Source organism: Mesoplodon mirus, assembly GCF_964341445.2.
Source record: "Mesoplodon mirus genome assembly, chromosome: 12".
NCBI lineage: Eukaryota > Metazoa > Chordata > Mammalia > Artiodactyla > Ziphiidae > Mesoplodon > Mesoplodon mirus.
The window spans coordinates 47,766,078-47,784,338 of NC_138988.1; the positions used below are offsets into that span (position 1 = coordinate 47,766,078).

General features: G+C 45.6%; 1 protein-coding gene across 3 annotated transcripts; it reads left to right on the forward strand.

The window, feature by feature from the left end:
• Positions 1-190: 190 nt before the first annotated feature.
• On the forward strand, positions 191-12,069 carry ZNF35 (zinc finger protein 35). 3 transcript variants are annotated; one of them, XM_082639852.1, is made up of 5 exons: positions 191-280; positions 2,253-2,571; positions 3,593-3,737; positions 6,078-7,356; positions 8,409-12,069. In XM_082639852.1, the coding sequence occupies exons 2-4, from the start codon at positions 2,380-2,382 to the stop codon at positions 7,328-7,330; spliced, it is 1,590 nt and encodes a 529-aa protein (XP_082495978.1). In that variant the 5' UTR covers positions 191-280; positions 2,253-2,379; the 3' UTR covers positions 7,331-7,356; positions 8,409-12,069. The 3 variants fall into 3 exon arrangements, with proteins under 3 accessions (XP_082495978.1, XP_082495976.1, XP_082495977.1); XM_082639850.1 differs by having other exon boundaries at positions 6,078-12,069; XM_082639851.1 differs by having other exon boundaries at positions 2,256-2,571; positions 6,078-12,069.
• Positions 12,070-18,261: the final 6,192 nt, after the last annotated feature.

Below are 18,261 nucleotides of genomic sequence, written 5' to 3' on the forward strand. Positions count from 1 at the left end.
TGCCCCGCGCTCTGAGGCTCAGTTCCCCAATCCACCTGCACTCTTCCTCTAAGCGCTTTTGCCCCCATTACTGGTCGGTAGCGATATTGGACACCCAACGAGAAGACAGCACCTCCGAGATTCCTAGAGAGGCTGGCCTGGCGACTTGGGGAGCCGGAAGCCCGTCCCCAGGCACTTCCTGTCCGGTCATTGTTCTCGCGCCGGTAGGCGCAGGGGTCGCGGCCGCTCGCTTTCTGCTCCAGGGCCCGCGAGCTCCGGCCGGGCTTCTTCTCCGCGCACGGTGAGCGGGGTTGGCGTGGCTTGGGCGCGAACGTCGGTGGTGAGGGAGCGGCCATCCCAGGGGCCGGTAGCCCCGTCCTCCCCTCGGGGATCCCAGCCCTGTCTGTCCGGAGGCGGCTCCGCGCCCCGCCACCTCGGAAACTCGGCTCTCGCCTACTTATGGGGGTGCCTAGCCCGCGGGAGGTTGGACACGGACCGCCCCAGGGGCCAGGGTCGACCCCGCAACAGGGCTGCGTGGGGCCTGGAGAAGGAGGAGATGCGTTGCCACGTTTGGAACTAGGGAAAGGACATTGAAAGGAAACCCTTGTTAGGAGACTTTGCTGTCTAGGGCTGGAGGCCGATTAGAGTTTGATCAGCAATCTGATGACAATACTCAAAGTAGGCAATCTTGCGTATAGATAGGTGAAACGAGTGTTAAGGGCCTTCTTCCCTGGTAGAATTCAGATAGTCATGGAAAGAATAATTCTCCAGAATTAAAGATGTGTTGCAGGACTGAAAATATTGCATTATTGAAGAGATGCAGTGTATACATTAACTTGCCAGTACGTTAATGTAGGATAAAGTATGTGATCACTTCAGTAACAGCAAAAAGGGACTTAATGAAATGTAGCACTTTTTTTCCTAATAAGACATCTAAAGGGGAATAGGAAAATTTCAGTTTCTTCATAATCAACTAAAATGGTAAGGTTATTTTACTCACAAATTTTAAAAAAATCTGTTGGTTTGGCTATGATACAGGGGTACTGTTAAGTTGGTGGTGGTATGATTTGGTGCAGTCCTTTTAGAAAGCAATTTGGGGAACTTCCCTGGTGGTTCAGTGGTTAAAATTCCTCGCTCCCAATGCAGGGGGCCCGGGTTGATCCCTGGTCAGGGAACTAGATCCTGCATGCTGCAACTAAAAGATCCTGCATGTTGCAATGAAGACCCGGCGCAGCCAAATAAATAAATATTTTTAAAAATAAAATAGAAAAGAAAAGAAAGCAATTTGGCAATACATGTCACTCATAAAATCCTTCAATCAGTAATCCCACTATTGTAAAGGAATAACTCAGCAGCAGAAAAAAACTATTTGCATGAAAAGAATCTTAACAATTATTAAGAAAATAAACTGGAAACAAAAGTCCTTTTACTAAAGCAGTGGCTAATAAATAGGGGCTGGGGACTTCCCTGGTGGCGCAGTGGTTAGGGGGCCCGGGTTCGATCCCTGGTCAGGGAACTAGATTCCACATGCATGCTGCAACTAAGAGTTTTCATGACACAACTAAGGAATCAGCGAGCCGCAACTAAGACCTGGCACAACCAAATAAATAAACACTTTAAAATAAATAAATAGGGGCTGTTTAAGTGAATTATAATGTAGCTGTAACTTAAGAGTACCATGGTAGAAGGAGGTGGTGCTATATGTACTTATATTGAAACATCTACCTAAGACTATTGTGAAACATAGAAATTGAGTTCAAAAAGCAAACAGTTCAGGTTGCAGTCTTTTGTTCATGCTGTTGTCCTTGGTGATTTAAAAAAGCCAACCAAGCAAACGAAAAACTTTGCATTGTAATGTCCTTTCTTAAAAAGAAACCATAGTTAAGAAATGTAAGTCATAATTGTCAGTATGGTTGGAGGTTTTTTCCTTAAAAGAAATATCTTAAATTCTTTAATAAACAGCGATTATCTCTTTGGAGATGAACCAGGGGTAATTTTTCTTAATCATTTTATGTATTTTTTAAGTTTTTACCATTAAAACGTATTAACTTTATAATCGGGGGAAATCAATAAATATTATATAAAGGTGTTTGTAATGTGATTATTGTGGGGATAAATCGCTTGTATACAGTACAACTCCTTCCATCCTCTTGAGTAGAGCAGACCCTGTAGCTCTCGTGGCTGCTGCCTCGACACTGGTGACATTGGCTTGTGGGCTTGGTGGCATCCAGGCAGACCTCCTCTACTGCTAACAGTGTTTTCTGATTTCTTAGTAGACATTACTCATCCAGGCCCCGGGAAGAAACTCAAGAAGAAGCTTTTGAGACTTAAAGATTACATGGGGCTTGACTTCTGCTGGGCAGCCCCCAGCTATAGGAGTTCCCCTGCTGAGCAGAGAGGATGACTACAGAATTGAGAGAGGCCATGACCCTGGCCCCTTGGGGCCCAGTGACAGTGAAAAAGGAGGAGGAAGAGGAGGAAACCTTCGTGGGTCAGGCATCCAGCCAACAAGTGCACTCTGAAAACATCAAAGTCTGGGCTCCGGGGGAGTGTCCTCAGACAGGCCTCGATGTATCAGAACAGGAGGAAAAGGTAAACAATGGTCTGGGAGGAAGGAGGAAGGAGGAAGGAGACAGCAGACAGCTAAAGATCTCAAGTGATTTCAGAGGGGACCCTATCCCTCTGCTCCCACATCTGTAGTCTTGTTGTCTGGTGAGGGCTCTGGCCTCTAGTCTTTTGCAGTATAATTGAAACATTATATTATTTTATTGATGTGACACTCTACTTTCTATAACCCAGTGCTTCTCAAACTGTGCTACAGTTTGCAATTACCTGGGGAGCTTCTTATAAAATCATGATACCCACGCCCTACCTCATGTCAGTTAAACCAGTATCTCTGGGGGATGGGACCCAGAACTCTGTATTTAAAAAAAAACTCTTCAGGTGATTCTAGGTAGGATTTGATGACTGTAACCTGTACTTCTCAAACTTTAATATGCATAGGAATCACCAGGATGTGGGGGAGGGGATCTTGTTACAATTCAGATTCTGATTCAGGAGGCCTGGGGTGTGGTCTGAGATTCTGCAGGTCTCACAAGCTCCCAGGTGATGGTGATTCTGCTGATCTGCAGACCACGATTTGAGTTTGTGAGGCTGTATGTTTTCAAACACACACTTTTCCATCACTAGCCAAATGAGGCCTGAGGTTCCCCAAAGCCTCTCTGTAATAATATGATTAGAACCTTGCTTCTTTGATCTTTAGACCTTGGGAAAGTCTACTCTGGAAAATCTCCCCATATGCTCTCTTGTGTTGTGCTCTTACTGGCAAGTTAGGTTTGGGTGCTGAAGTGGACAATGAGATGAAATCAAAGTGTTCAGGAGGAAGGTAGCAGGCTTGCTTCTCTGCCCACCCCATCTTGGGAATTAGGGAAGACTCTGGCTTCCTTTTCCTTTCTTTATCTTTAAATGTTTGGTACTTTTCTTTCTTTTTTTTAAATTTTTTATTTTACGGTCTCCAAGAACAGGTGCTTATATTCTCAACCTCAAAGCTATAATTGTACCATCTCCCAGTGACAGTCTCCTCATAAACCCACCTGTGCCTGCTTGTTTCTAGGGTCAGAACATGTTCTGGGACATGGCTGTTGTCCTGAAACCAACACTGGAGGCGTCTGCTGCTTCAACCCCAGGCAGCTCCTCATTACCAGAGACTCTGGCCAAGAGGGAGCTACTGGAGACTCATGGGAACATGACCTGTCTAGGTGAGGTTCAACCCCAATTCAGAATCTGACCATTGAGGTTTCTCAAAATCTTTTCAGAGACTGGTGGTCTCGTCTCCTAACCTCAGCAACAGAGTATTGAGGTGTTGAAAGTGTCAGGGAGAGCTGGACAGAGGAATACTGAAAGATGCCTATGCATTTGTCACAGGAAGTGGCTTATTTTGCACAGTCTCAAAAAGACACCAGACAAACACAGGTGAACTCCAAATTTACCTTTTAATCACATTTATTGTTCAGCACGTTTCATATTTATTCACCCGTGTAGACACATGTCCTCTTCATATGCTTCGTGTTTATTGTAGCTTGGTGAGCCTGCAAGAGAAGCTGGCTAAGGTAGGAAGGGTCACCTTTTGTGGTGATATTTTGAGGAAATGCCCTGGAGGTGTTCTGTTTTCAAAGATCTTTGTGCAGATTCCAGAGGATTTTGAGCACTTGCATCAGCCATGATGAGGTTTAAAGCTAGGTCTTCACGGAGGCTACTGATGGCTGGCTTATCACCTGGTTCTCTAATCTGGGACTCAGGATGTGTGTGGCTAGCAGTGGCGGCAGCGTGCCTGTGAAGGAGTGACATGTAACTGTGGGTCAACAGTGTGGTAGCCATGAGTCCTGTGTTGTGGAAGCAATCCCTGGATAACTGCCAAGACCCCTCTGGTACTCATATGCTATGAGTATAGGGCTGTGCCTGAATATCCTGAACCTATTCTCCTCCCTAGCCAATTACTCAGGCATTTGCAAGCCAAGTCATTTTCTTAAACCAGTGTTGTAGGGAAGGCTAGGATTGCCACCTTTCATTTTCTTGTCTCTTCTTTAATTCCCCAAACTCTCAGCAGCTTCTGTTTCCCGCTTTCTGCTTTCTGCTCCATTGTCTCTGGAGCATTCCCCTGTGTATCACCTCTTTTCTGTTTCCTTGCTTTATCAGTCAGTCATTTATAGTCTTAACTCCAGCAGCTGCCCCCATCCACCAGGAATGACCACTGTTTTCTTGCTCTGCTATTCCTAGCCAGGACTCACCTTTCTGCCAGCCATTTCTGTTGTAATAGGTAATGGCGAGGGACTTCCCTGGTGGTCCAGCGGTTAAGACTCTGAGCTCCAATGCAGGGGACCCGGGTTCAAACCCTGGTCAGGGAACGAGATCCCACAGGCCACAACTAAGCACCTGCATACCGCAACTAAAGACCCTGCACGCTGCAGCGAAGATCCCACATGCCACAACTAAGACCCGGTGCAGCCAAATAAATAAATATTAAAAAAAAAAAAAAAAAGGTAATAGCGAGATCACTGAGCTCTAGGAATTGAGAGGGAGTCACGAGTGTAGTTGTTGCCCTACCTCTGATAACTCTTTGACCTTGAGCAAATCCTTTCTCTTCTGGACGTCCATTTCCTATTCTGTAAACTGGGGTGCATTCATTCAGTAAATACAAGATTCGTTGGGGGCCTGCTTCCTGGGAGCTGGCAGTGTGATAGGTGCTAGGGATATAGCAGTGAGGAAGAACAGCCTTGCTCTTTTTTAGCTTCCATACAAGTGAAGGAGAACAGTTTCATCTTGATGATAAAATTGTATAATGTACATGAAAGTACTTTGGAAATTTTGATGTTAATGTTTGTGAGTTTTATCTACAGTTTGGTATGTATTCATTAATATTGAATTTATTAAAGTTTATACATTTAAAGCCAAGTTTTTAAGCTTTTAAGCATAACTTATTTTTATGTCCTTTATACATCTAGAAAAATTCAGAATATTTCACAAACAAAAAATGTTTTTACATAAAAACCAGGAAAGGAAGGGTGGAGAGGCAGTAGGGGAAAGAGGTAACAGGGAGAAAGTAAGATAAGAAGGAAGAAAAGGAGATGTAATAACAGTTTTAAACTGCAGGGAGAGAAGTGGAGTAGATTGAGAAATCAGAGCAGTAGTAATAGAAATAACCAGAAAAAGATTAGCCTTTCAGGGTTTTTTTTTGTTGTTGTCGCATTCAGGGCTTTGCTGTATCCAGCGCTCAGGCATTCCCTTTCTCTGACATTGCCCTTCTTTCTGAATGACTGTGATGGCCTTAGCCTGGCAACCAAACTGGGCTGTCCTCCTTGCCCAGTATTGGTTTGTGCCTCACAACATCCCTGTCCCACCCACTCATCTTATTGGCTGGAGAGTTGCCCTGGCCTGTGGCAGTAGGATGTCTTTGGACATTAGATTCCCCTGTGCAGTTACTGCATGACCTGCAGCTCACAGCTGAAGTCACACGCTTCCTGACCGTTATGACTTGACTATCCTATTCTTTTTCTAGGCCAAAAAAATCTGACATATATTTTTTCTGTTTGCTGTTTCAGGTGCTGAAACCAAGAACCCACAGTTATTGGTTCCAAAAACTGAGATATGTGATGAAGCAGAAAAACCTTTCATAATATCAGGAAGAATCCAGAAAGTTGACCCTCCAGGACCTGAGTTAGGAGAAGGCTGTGAAAAAGGGAACATGTTAAAAAGGCAGAGAATAAAGAGGGAAAAGAAAGATTTCAGACAAGTGGCAGTGAAGGACTGTCACATACCTGAAAACTTCAAAGAAGAGGAAGACCAGAAGTGTCACAAATCTGAGGAGAGATATAGCCTTGGTTCTGGCTCTGTTAAAAATCAGAAAAGCCAGCCTGGGCAGAAACCTTTTACATGTAGTGTGTGTGGGAAAGGTTTTAGTCAGAGCGCAAACCTTGTAGTGCATCAGCGAATCCACACTGGAGAGAAACCCTTCGAATGTCATGAGTGTGGGAAGGCCTTCATTCAGAGTGCAAACCTTGTTGTGCATCAGCGAATCCACACTGGACAGAAACCGTATGTTTGTTCAAAGTGTGGGAAAGCCTTCACTCAGAGTTCAAATCTGACTGTACATCAAAAAATCCACTCCTTAGAGAAAACCTTTAAGTGCAGTGAATGCGAGAAAGCCTTCAGTTACAGCTCACAACTTGCCCGGCACCAGAAAGTCCACATTACAGAAAAATGCTATGAATGTAACGAGTGTGGGAAAACATTTACTCGGAGCTCAAACCTCATTGTCCACCAGAGGATCCACACCGGGGAGAAGCCCTTCGCCTGTAATGACTGCGGCAAAGCCTTCACCCAGAGCGCAAATCTTATCGTGCATCAGCGAAGCCATACTGGTGAGAAGCCATACGAGTGCAAAGAGTGCGGAAAAGCCTTTAGTTGTTTTTCACACCTTATTGTGCACCAGCGAATCCACACCGCGGAGAAACCTTACGACTGCAGCGAGTGCGGGAAGGCCTTCAGTCAGCTCTCTTGCCTTATCGTGCACCAGAGGATTCACAGCGGGGACCTTCCTTATGTGTGTAATGAGTGCGGGAAGGCCTTCACCTGCAGCTCGTACCTGCTGATTCATCAGAGGATCCATAATGGGGAGAAGCCGTACACGTGCAGCGAGTGTGGCAAGGCCTTCCGGCAGAGGTCGAGCCTCACCGTGCACCAGAGAACCCACACCGGGGAGAAGCCCTACGAGTGCGCCAAGTGCGGCGCGGCTTTCATCTCCAACTCACACCTCATGCGCCACCACAGAACCCATCTCGTTGAGAGCACATAGAGGACGAGGGAGACCTCCAGGCGCCAGTGAGAACCTCCCGCCCCTGCCCCCGCCCCTCCAAGTCAGACACCTCTTGGCTGTTTTCTCCTCCTTGGTGAAAACGAGGCCTGCTCTGTCCTTAAAAGTAATAGTTTTCAGGAGTGCAGTGCAAAACACAAGAGGGGCATTTCAGAGGCTAATTTAAAGAAAATAAAAACGAAGGCCTCAAGGCAAGGATTTTGTTTTTCACTTGGTGCCCCAAGTGGTCATGGTGTCTGAAGTGGAATGTGGCTTTCTTAGAAATGGATCATACAGAGCTCAGTGATAAAGATCCCTTTGGGGGAAAGGCATTTTTCACTTAACTTTGTTTTTGAAAACTCTGGTAATTTCTTGGGCAATGGGCAGGTTACTGGTGGAGGTCTGCCTGATGGAATTCCGGAGCTTTGAACCTTGTATTCTAATATTTTGGGTTAAGCAGCGACTCATTAAGGAAACCACTTGGGGTAGCGGTTCACCAACAACTCACCTATAAACGTTTATAGGTTTTCCATTCCCTAGGTAATTAAAAAAAAAAAAAAAACCCTACTAACCATCTACTGCTCCTAACATGGATGGAAGTAGGAAACATTCGTTTCCCTCATCATCTGTACCTCATGAACGTTGTTGTGGTAAAGCTCTGGGGACCTCTGACGAGAGTCTCTTCTGACCATTTCCCAGCCTGCATGGCCAAGCACTTGAGGACTGATGGAGACAGCCACAGACGCAGCTGGGCTGTGTCCCCTTGCTAAGGTCAACAGCTCTTCCCATAACTTAACCCCAGTTGCCATTGCATTCCGTTTGAGTGAGACGCTGCTAGCAGCCCCCTTCCCAGATAGAGGCATCAGAGAATAAAGCTTCCCTGGAGGTATGCCCGCTTTGTCTCTGCTCTCATTCTGCTCAGGCCCAAGCAGGGGGCTCAGCTGGGTGTCATTGTCACTTTCTGGATGGTCTTTAGAAGAAATAATGGAGCCCTTCTAATTCTGAGAGGAGCCAAGAGGGAAATGAAAAGAGAGGGAGGAAGCAGAGTGGGATTCCTAAGGTCTTCATTTGTTTTTTTTAGAAGTTCAAAGGTATTGGAATATGCAAACTTAGAAGGATGAAGAAACTGGCTAAGGTAAGATACCTTTGTTACCATTGAGCCTTTACTCCCGGAAAAACAAATTCTACAACTATGCAATAGGTAGAGTTATGTAATAATATTGCCTTGTATTTATATAGAACTTGATTCTTTGTGTACCTTCATGTGTAGAGTCATGATACCCGGCACTTACCTCATACTTTCAGATAGATCATTACCTTAATCCTTGTAACACTGAAAGAGGTGTTTGCCCCCTTTACCTGAGAGAGGTCATTTAACACAAGACCAAGTAACAAGTGACAGCCTGTATTCAGACCCAGGTCCTAAATCCAGGTTCCCTCTGTTCTTCTATGTTTATCCCATGTCTCACCACCTGTAACCCCACCCAGATCTGTGGGAAAGCCTGAGAAAAGGGTATATAGAAAAGGTATATATATATATATATATATATATATATATATATATATATATATATATAGGTGAGGAAACTGAGGTGACAGATTGGGGGGTTTGCCTTAGGCAGTGTGACCAGCAAGCAGCAAATCTAAGGCTAAGGCTGGGGTTTGAGTCTCCTAATTTCTGGGTCTGTCTCCACTCCCGCTCTCAGCAAGCAGGAGTGTTTATCATAAATGCTATACCTGGTGAAAGCAGTTGGGGGCACCTCTCGTGCATAAGTCCACGCATTTATTGTGTCATTTCTACAAGACTAAATATTAGCATCGCGTTTTGTAGTTTACAGAGCACTTTCACATACAGAAGGCATACACAAGAAAGCTTATTAACTTCTTTTTCCCCCCTTGACCACAGTCTTTCATCAGAGCATGTGTGACAACTTCTCCCAGTTTCACTCTAAATCATATAGACACAAATACAAAAACATCAATACAGTTCAAAAGTAAGAATCAAAAATGCCCATGCCCTCACAGACCCTGGTAGTGACTCTTTCTGTCCCCTGTCTGGGAGTGGAAAGACCCAAAGATAACACCGCATGTCTCCGCTGAGATTAGGAACAAGTTAGGTTTTTCCCCCTGCATGATCAGGAGGCTTAGAGAGGGCAAGCAGGTCTGAAGATTTGGGGTAGATCCGTGACCCTGACCCACCAAGAGACCAAAAGTGTACTTTCCTGAAAGGTATCAGCTGGGATTTGTGACCATTAAGATGGTTAAACTGTTTGAGCCACACGTTGTATATTTATCCTCGTAATTGAATACTCAGTCATGACTGATTGTGATCTCCTGGCTAGAGATTTCTATTCATAAGGAGCTCAGAAGAGCTATCCAGGTGATTGTGATATAAAGCCAAGTTTGGGAATCACTGACCCACCGTTTTACAGCAGTGGTTTTTAACCTTGGCTGCATGTTAGAATCATCTAGGACATGTGAAAATTTTTCCATTTTAGGCCTCAGTATTTTTTAAAACTTAGGAGGGGATTGAGCCACTACAGACAAGTAAAACCTGCAGGCCACAAATGTGTGTGATCAAAGGTGGAGGGGAACTCCAATATAAGGATCTGGATGCGCATTGTTCTGTTTCAGCAAAACAGGACAGTAACTACATTGCCTGCTGTCCCTCTAACAACCCTTGGCTGCTGGGACTCTGTGACCTAACTTCCTGTATTTGTATTTTAAGTGAATATACCAAACATTTTATTTATATGAGCAAACCAAGTTCTACGTAACATGCTTTTCTGTTCCTCATTCAACAAAATGACTTTTTACATTTTTGCTTATATTTCATCTCCAGGTCTGGGTTTCCACAAATCTACACCCAGATTCAGGACCCCCGATCCTACACAAATTCTGTGAGCCTAGTAGGTTACTAGACAGATCAGTTCCTTCCCCTCATAACAACTTTCCCTCCCAATTAAATTCCAGCCCTCAAAATAAATTACCTCCCACTTTTTTCTACAGGGTTTCTGATAGGAGAGGAGTGACTACCCTTTGTTGTCAGACTTGGCTTAGGTTTTCCTTTTCCTTGGGGTCATCTCCCTTCTTTCTGGGCTGGTCTTGCCAGAAGTAGATGGGAACTCTGAAGCCCCATTTTCTTAAGTTGCCAAGAGCTATCAGTCTTATAGATCTCAGACAAAGAGTCAGACCTAGTGATGAGTATTAAGGGTAGAGCCAAGAAGCCTGTTTCTACCCTCAAATGAGACCAACAGATGTGTGTTACGTGGAGCACAGGGATGAGGAAGTGAAATCATGTGTAAGTGCTTTGGAGGCTCTGTGGGGAGAGATTCTTCATCAGCACGCATACACACACACCCCTCTCAAACACAATTGGCTGTGAATTCCTCCAGGCTCAGGAAGCTAGTCCTTTTTCTATGCTCTAGATCCCCTCCCTCCCATAGGTGGTCATCCTTCTCCCACTTCTGTCACTTCTCCCGTTGTGTGCCTAACCTTTCTGGGGTCACAGCCCCTTTGAGAATCTGATGGAGGTTGTGGACCCTCTTCAGGAGAAACTCGGATTGCACCCTCAGTTCTGTGCTTATTTGTGGAGGCATATAAATTCGCTGAGGCCAATCCGTGGAGCCTCCAGGGCCTCAAGTCAGACCTGGGGATGCACTACATAATTGCCCTCACATGCTACAAAATGGTGGCTTTTTAAAAAATGAGGTCAGACTACAGAATCTCTGAGGATGTTGCCCAGATACATAACCTTTTCAGTCTTGCTTCTCCTGGCTTCCCTCCCTCAGCAAATGGTGGCATTATGCAGCACCCAGACTGGAAACCCAGGAGGCATTTCTGGCTTCCGATGTATCATGCGTTGATTACAAAAATATTTATTATGCACTCTCTTTGTGGCAAACATGGTGCTAGGTCCTGGGTTGCCAAAGCAAACAAGGTCTACCATACCCCCTTTTCATGTCTCTCATGGGAAAGATGTCTGGATCCCTCAACATGATTTACTGAGCTCTTCCCAGCCTCATCGCTTCACTTCACACGCACCTTTACTGCAGCCTGGAGGCACGTGCTTGCTCTTCTCGTGCCTTTGCTCACACTGTCCTCGGTGCCTGTGATACCTCACCACCACGCCCCACAGCCCCTGTCTGCTTTGCCTAACATTTGGTTTCTTTTAAGATTTGGCTCGGGCCCATCTCTGGGAAACCTCTGACTGCCCTATGGCCAAGAAGTATATTTAGAAGTATTGAAGAGCATGATATTTGTATCCAGAGTTTTACTTTATGCTTAAAAGTGAAAAAAGTCTGGATTCAAAATTGTGTATATAGTACAGTTCTCACATAATGTTGTTATGTACACTATATACTATGAGAAAGTATATAGATAAACATGAAGGAAATATAAGAAAATGTTATAAATGGTTGACTTGTTCAGAGCCATACAAATGGTAAATTGCAGAGCCTGGGCTCAAACCCAGGTCCTAGGGATAATGGAATTATGGGTGATTAAAAGTTTTTTTTTTAAGTAATTTCCATATTTTTTATAAGGAACAAAAATTTTATAATCAGGAAAAATAAATTATTTATTGTAACTACAAATTTAGTTTTATTGTATTAACTGTAAACAGTATCTCAATTCTCCATTTTGTAGAATGGGGGATGCACCCTGCTTCTGTCTCCTCCCCTTGTCCGCCTCTCTGCCTCTGACAATGTCAAGTCTGATAATTCTTGAATTCTGTTCTGAAACCATAGTCTTTATGCTTTGTTTATTGATTTGTTCTGAAAGTTGAAATAAACAGCATGAATGTTATTATGACTGTGTAAATGTTGTTCACTGCAGACCTACGTAGTTTATTGTGATTATATTTCCTTTTTGGAGCAGCATTTAATTTTTACCGAAGTTTCTGGTTGTCTTTCTTTTTCCCTTGTACTGGTTGCTTTTAACATATCCTCAGTTATTTTCAAATTCTCCGTCCAATTAGACACTCTTCTGAGTCCCCCTTTCTCCTGTATATATCCCTCCCAGAGACCTCCAGCCTTCTGCTCTAGTCTGTCCTTGATGTTCTTTTTTTTTTTTTAACTTTTTTTTTTTTTTGGCCATGCCCTGCAGCATGTGGGATGTGGAATCTTAGTTCCCCAACCAGGGATCGAACCCACACCCCCTGCCATGGAAGCACAGAGTCTTAACCACTGGACCAACGGGAAAGTCCCTGTCCTTCATGTTCTGTCTGCGTACTGTCCAGTTGTTACACTGGGCTCCATTGCATCCTAAAATCCACATTTCTTCCTTTCTTCGTTTACACACTCATTTCACTGCAGCACGTCAAGTCACTTGCCAAGAAAGAGTATGTGGAAGGCAAAATTGTTGGGTGCTTATATATCTAAAACAACTGTCTCTGCCCTCACAGTTGATTGGTAGTTTGCCTCTGGAATTCTAGATTGAAAAATTTCCCCCAAAGTTTGTAGGCATTGCTTCCCTGACTTATAACATCCAATGTTGCTAATGAGATGCCTGATTCCAGTCTGATTCTTATTTCTTTGACAATAAATAGAATTTACATTTTTGTGATCTGTTTCCCCACCCCTTTCAAGCTTTTAAAGTCTCCTGTTTATCCTTGATGTACTCAATTCCCTAATGTACTCTGAGATTTTTCAATCTAGCGACTCAGGTACTTCTGCTCTTGGAAATTTTCTCATGTTATTTATGTGACAGTTCTCCGTTTCCATATTTTTTTTTTCTATTCTCACTCTTTCTGGAATTCCTGTCAGTCAAATGTTGGACCTTCTGGATTGATCGTCAACTACTTTCTCTAGTATTTCCATTTCCCTGTGCCATTTTCTGGGAGAGTACCTTGATTATTTTTCAACCTTTCTAGTGAATTTTTTTATTTTTGGCAGTAGTTAATTTCTAAGAGCCTTTTCTTGTTTTCAGTTTGTTCCTTTTTTGTAGCATACTTTTCTCATTTTAGAGATACCTGTCAAATCTGAGTATTGTAATTAGAAGGATTTTCTGAAAAGTTTCTTCTGTCACATGAATTGTCTCACCATCTTCGTTCACCTGCTCTGGGTCCTTTTTTCTCTTTATTTTGTTGACTGTCTTTGGAGACTTTCCTCAAATATATTGTGATTCTTAGTGATACACACACACACAAATACATGCATATATCTGTGTGGTGGGAAGGTGGGTAGTGGGATTGGCTCAGTAAAAGGCTTCCCTCTAGAGTGGTTGGTAATGAGCAAGCTGTTTCCCTGGCGACCTCTAAATGCCAGAATGCAGAGATCTTTGGCTGGGGTGCTTACATTTTCTTAGCAAAAAATCCTCTGATGTTTTTGTCTGGGGTTTGGATGATGTAAGTGCTTCTCTAGAGTGGGAGAGAAGGGTATCAAATGTTATTACATACCTTCAGGTAATACCCTTATTTTTAGCCCCACTTCTCCCTCTCACCTTTCGTTGCACCTTGGGTTTCCAAGTCCCAAGTCAGCTGGGGTTCGGCAAGTACTTCAGCTGCATCCTTCCACTATCTTGCCCTCAACAAGTGTTTCAAGCCGTCGCTCCCTCCACCCAACTTTCTCAGTTACCATTTCATCCATTTTCCATTTTCTAGAAATTTGTTCCCCTTGTCCCATCATTGTTATTTATATATTTTAAACCATTTTAATACATTATTGTTTTAGGGGAAGCTGAACGATTTAAAAAAGAATGTTATATCCTTTGATACAGTAGTACCACTTTTAGAAAGCTATCCTAAAAATGAATATTTTGACAATGGTATATATACTTATCAATGTCCATATTTTACAAAAATGGAAACAACCCAAATGACTAACAACAGTGGAATGATTAAATTACAATGTGATGGAATATTATGCAACCACCAAAAATCATAATTTAAAGAGTATTTAGTGATACGATAAAACGTTCACAATAATATTAAAAAGGCAAAGTATAAAATTCAGTGGTGTGTACAGACAGCCCAGTTTCCTTAAATGTACATGTATAGAAAAGATTGGGAGGAAATAAGTGCATCAGGTATTAACAGTGGTTGAATTTTCCTGCATTGTCCACATTTTCTACAATGAGCCTGAATTACTTTTATGATCAGAAGGGAAAAATTAATAAAAAGACCATGGCTTGTTTGGAGTGGTAAGGCATCCTTGTGGGGTATGGAATGGGTAGTGGGGAACAGCAGAATAAGGGTCTGGGGAAATAAGATGGCCAGTTACCAAGGACCTAATGCCAGGCGAAGGGATTCAGCTGGGGCATATATGTAACCCCAATGTTTGTGACATGCAGTTGTGGCTGGAGTGTGGAGGCTGGGCTGGTGAGGGGAGAAAGGATCCGGGAGACCATATAGACAGCTTTTGTCAGAGTCCGAGAGAGACCCTGGGATTCTGACCCAAGCAGCGGCAGGGGCCAGAGGAGAAGGGACAGAGGGGATGAGCAGGCCACCTTTGGGGCTTGGAAGATCAAGCAGCCAATTCCCAAGCCGGAAATCCAGCCCTCCACACCCTGTAAGACGTGACCTGTGACAGATGGGGCCTGACCCAGGCCCGAGAGGTCCTGGTTTCTTTGTGGGGCTGCCCTGTGTCGCCACGTGTAGAAGGAGGAAACCCAAGTCCTAGCAGGCTACTTGGCTACCCAGGTCCCCCTGCTGGGCCAATAGCAAGGTTGTAACTGCTCTGTTAGTTGAGGGGTTCCTGTGTGCTAGGCACTGTGCTAAATGCCAAATGTTTCCTATCTCATTCTGACCTCACCTGAGGAGGGAAGATCTCTTACCTCCATTTTCAAAGTAAGTAGTCAGAGGATTAGAATAACTGAGGCCAAAGCCCGTTCTCCCTTTTCCCAAGCTACTTTCTCAGTGTGCCTCCATGAACCCCTTTCCTCATCTAAAAGTGCTTTGTTAAATTGGAAGAACAGGGCTTGCCTGGGGTGAAAAGTTCAGTGGTACAAGAGCAGACAATGAAAAAGTCATCTCCCTCCCAGTCCAGAGTACCCTATGTAGGAGCACCCCAGAGATAACCGTTGTCAATTTCCTTGGGGGATCCTTCCAGACATGCATTTACAGTCTTTTGTATTCTCCCTTAGACGCGCACGCGCGCGCGCGCACACACACACACACACACACGAGCTTAGGATTCACTAAGCTTAGTGTGTCTTGGAGATGGTTCAGTGTTACCTTGTAAGATCTACCTCATTCTTCTTTTCCCTGCCGTGTGATAGTTTGTTGTATGGATGTACCATGATTCATGAGCAAGGGTCCTATTGGTGGCCATGTAGGGTCTTTTCTATCTTTTGCTTTTGCAAACAATGCCATGCTGAATATTCCGGCACACTGCCCTTGGTATGTGCACGACTTTGTCTGCAGGATATATTGATAAAGGGTAGGTACTTTTGATATTTTGATAGAAATTTCAAATGCAGTTCCCAGTACAGTATGTGTATGAAAATGCCCACTTCCCTGAATCCTCTATAGAACTATTGTTTGTCTTTTCTGATCTGATAGATGAAAAATGCTCTCATGTTTTCATTTGCACTCAATTATGAGTGAAACTGAATATCATGTCTTGTGTTTAAAAGCCAGGTGTATTTCTTTTTTGTGTGAATTGCTTGCTCATGTTCTTAACAAGTTTTTCTGTTGGGTTGTTGATCCTCCTAGCAATTTATTTCTACCAGTTCTGTAGTAAAGAAGTTACTCTTCTCATCTGCCAGATGTGGTGCAAACATTTTCCCCAGTTTACAGTTAGTCCTTTTACTTTAGTTTTTGCTGTTCGGATATTTAGGATTTAATGTCAAATCAAAGACTTGCCCTCTTCAAGATTATACATTGTCCCATGATGTCGCCTAGTCTTTGAGATAGGTCCGTTTGAAATCCATTTTGTAGTAAGGACCGAGTTGGGTCCTGGCTCCGCAGCCCTCCCCTTTTCCTCGGAGTCCAGCAGGGGCAACTGAGCGGGGGCACCACGAAGATGGAGGCACCTCCCTGCTTCCTGGAGCTGTGGGGCAGCAGCCGGCAGCCGAGTGCTCCCACCCCGGCCGTTTCACTGAGCCGCTCTCAGGTCGCCGAGGGTCCGCGGTCTGGGAGAGACAGGCTCATGCCCGGGTGAGCCGTGGGTGGAGGCCCAGGGGAGGGGCAGCTGCCGGAGAAAGAGGGGATAGCCGGAAGGGGCGGGGTGGGCCAGGCTTGCTGGGGATGGAGGAGAGGGCGGGTTCCGCAGTCCCGGGCGAGGGAGAGAGAGGACGCGGCTGCAGTCTGGCGCTGCGGGTGGTGGTGGTGGGGGGTGTATTGTGAAAGCGGAGGAGGGGCTGCAGCCTGAGGTCAGCTTAAGGGGAGGAGGAAGGCTGCCACGGGGGTGGGGAGTGGGGAGTGGGGGGAGTGGGCATGGGGCCGGGCCCGTGCGGGGAGAATATGCGGTGGGGATGGGCAAGAGCAGAGACGTGGAGGAGAGAGTGCCTTGGCGGGGAAAGGGGTCGGACAGGGTGGGAGGGCGAGGGGCAGGGCGTTGGAAGAGGAGGGGCTCCTACCAGCTCAAGGGCGGCTTCCTCCAAGACCCTGGGATCCCGGTCCTGCTGAGCTCATTTCGCTGGCCTCGGGCCGGTGGACACGAAGGAGACGTGCCGCTGCGGACGGGATTATTTCCCCAAACCTCTTGTTGGGGAAGAGAGCATTCTAGACTGGCCCTGCCCCTCATTTACCTCCAACCCAGGACAAATCCCTAACCTCTCCGAACGTAAGTCCTCTCTTCCACTCCAGGTAGGAGGCTGGGATGAAATGAGTTTGAAATGGCTCTGTAACCGTTAAAAAGCTGCCTGGTTGCAGAGACCTGCCATATTCCTGCTGGAGGACAGGGTAGGCATGGATAAAGGAAGCCAAGCTTTACCTGACTGGGAAAACATTTTTACTTTCGCAGTTCAACATGGGGTGCAGTTCCTGCTGACTGCCTCACCCATAGACATCAATGGCAGGAGCCGCCGAGCAGCTGTTCCTTTTTGTCCCCTGGTGGCGGTGGGCCCTCATCTGGGCAGGGACTGGGGACCGCAAAGGCCTTAGCCAAGCTCAGTCCTGCCCCTGGAGCTGGGCTGGATTCCCCCATCACTGCTGCTGGAAGTTACACCAAATCTACCTGAAGCTTGAGACTAAGAAACAGAGGCCTTGCAGAGGCCTTGGCTGTTGAGAGGACAGGAAACAGGTCAGGGAGGGGAGATGTAAAGTCATAACTCAGGTCCCAAAAGGTAGAATCTGTTTAGACGAGAGTCCAAGGAACCACTGTGCTGAGGAAGGAGCCAGGTGCTTCTGTGACCCCTGAGGCCAGAAGAAGCCATGAGGGTATGTCTCAGGAAGTAAGAGTCTCTGGCAGGGTCTGGACTGAGGCAAGAGCAGAATGGATGAGCCCTGGTCCCAGAGAGCTATGGATGCTAGAGTGGCTTCCAGTGCCCGGGGTGGTTTGGAGCACCTGTCCTTCCTTCCAGCCTGCTGGGCACCACTGGGCCTTTGGAACAACGGGTGCCCACTGTCGTGAGCTGTGTTCACAGGAGACCTGGTCCCAAAGCTGGCCCTGCCTCCTTCAAGAGCCAGTGACCCTCCCAGGATGGGCCAGCTCTGTGCTGAACAGTGTTTACTTCCCCTTCAGGTGACACTCCCTGAGCCCGAGGAAGTCACAGTCAGGAATACATCAGGGTTTCTTCTTTGCCATCAGAGAGTTGAGTGAGAATGCGATGCACGCGAGTGAGGACAAGCCCCGTGAGCCTGACAGAGGAGAAGCCCCGGCAGTGGCTCTAGCCTTGGGAACACCACCGGCAGGGCTGAGCGGAGCTCCCATTTGGAGCCTGGTGGACCATCGCTGGCCGTGAGAGGTGGGGAGACAGGCTGGCCCTAGAAGAGGGTGAGAAAAGGACCAGGGGTTGTTGGGGCAGGGGTGGGACTCACCTTCTGGCCTTCT

Bases quoted from the DNA above. Each gene is read 5' to 3' on its own strand.
- ZNF35 (XM_082639850.1), top strand. From the start codon at position 2,380: ATGACTACAGAATTGAGAGAGGCCATGACCCTGGCCCCTTGGGGCCCA. The intron at 2,572-3,592 runs GTAAACAATGGT...GCTTGTTTCTAG, and splicing joins TATCAGAACAGGAGGAAAAG to GGTCAGAACATGTTCTGGGA. The intron at 3,738-6,077 runs GTGAGGTTCAAC...TTGCTGTTTCAG, and splicing joins TGGGAACATGACCTGTCTAG to GTGCTGAAACCAAGAACCCA.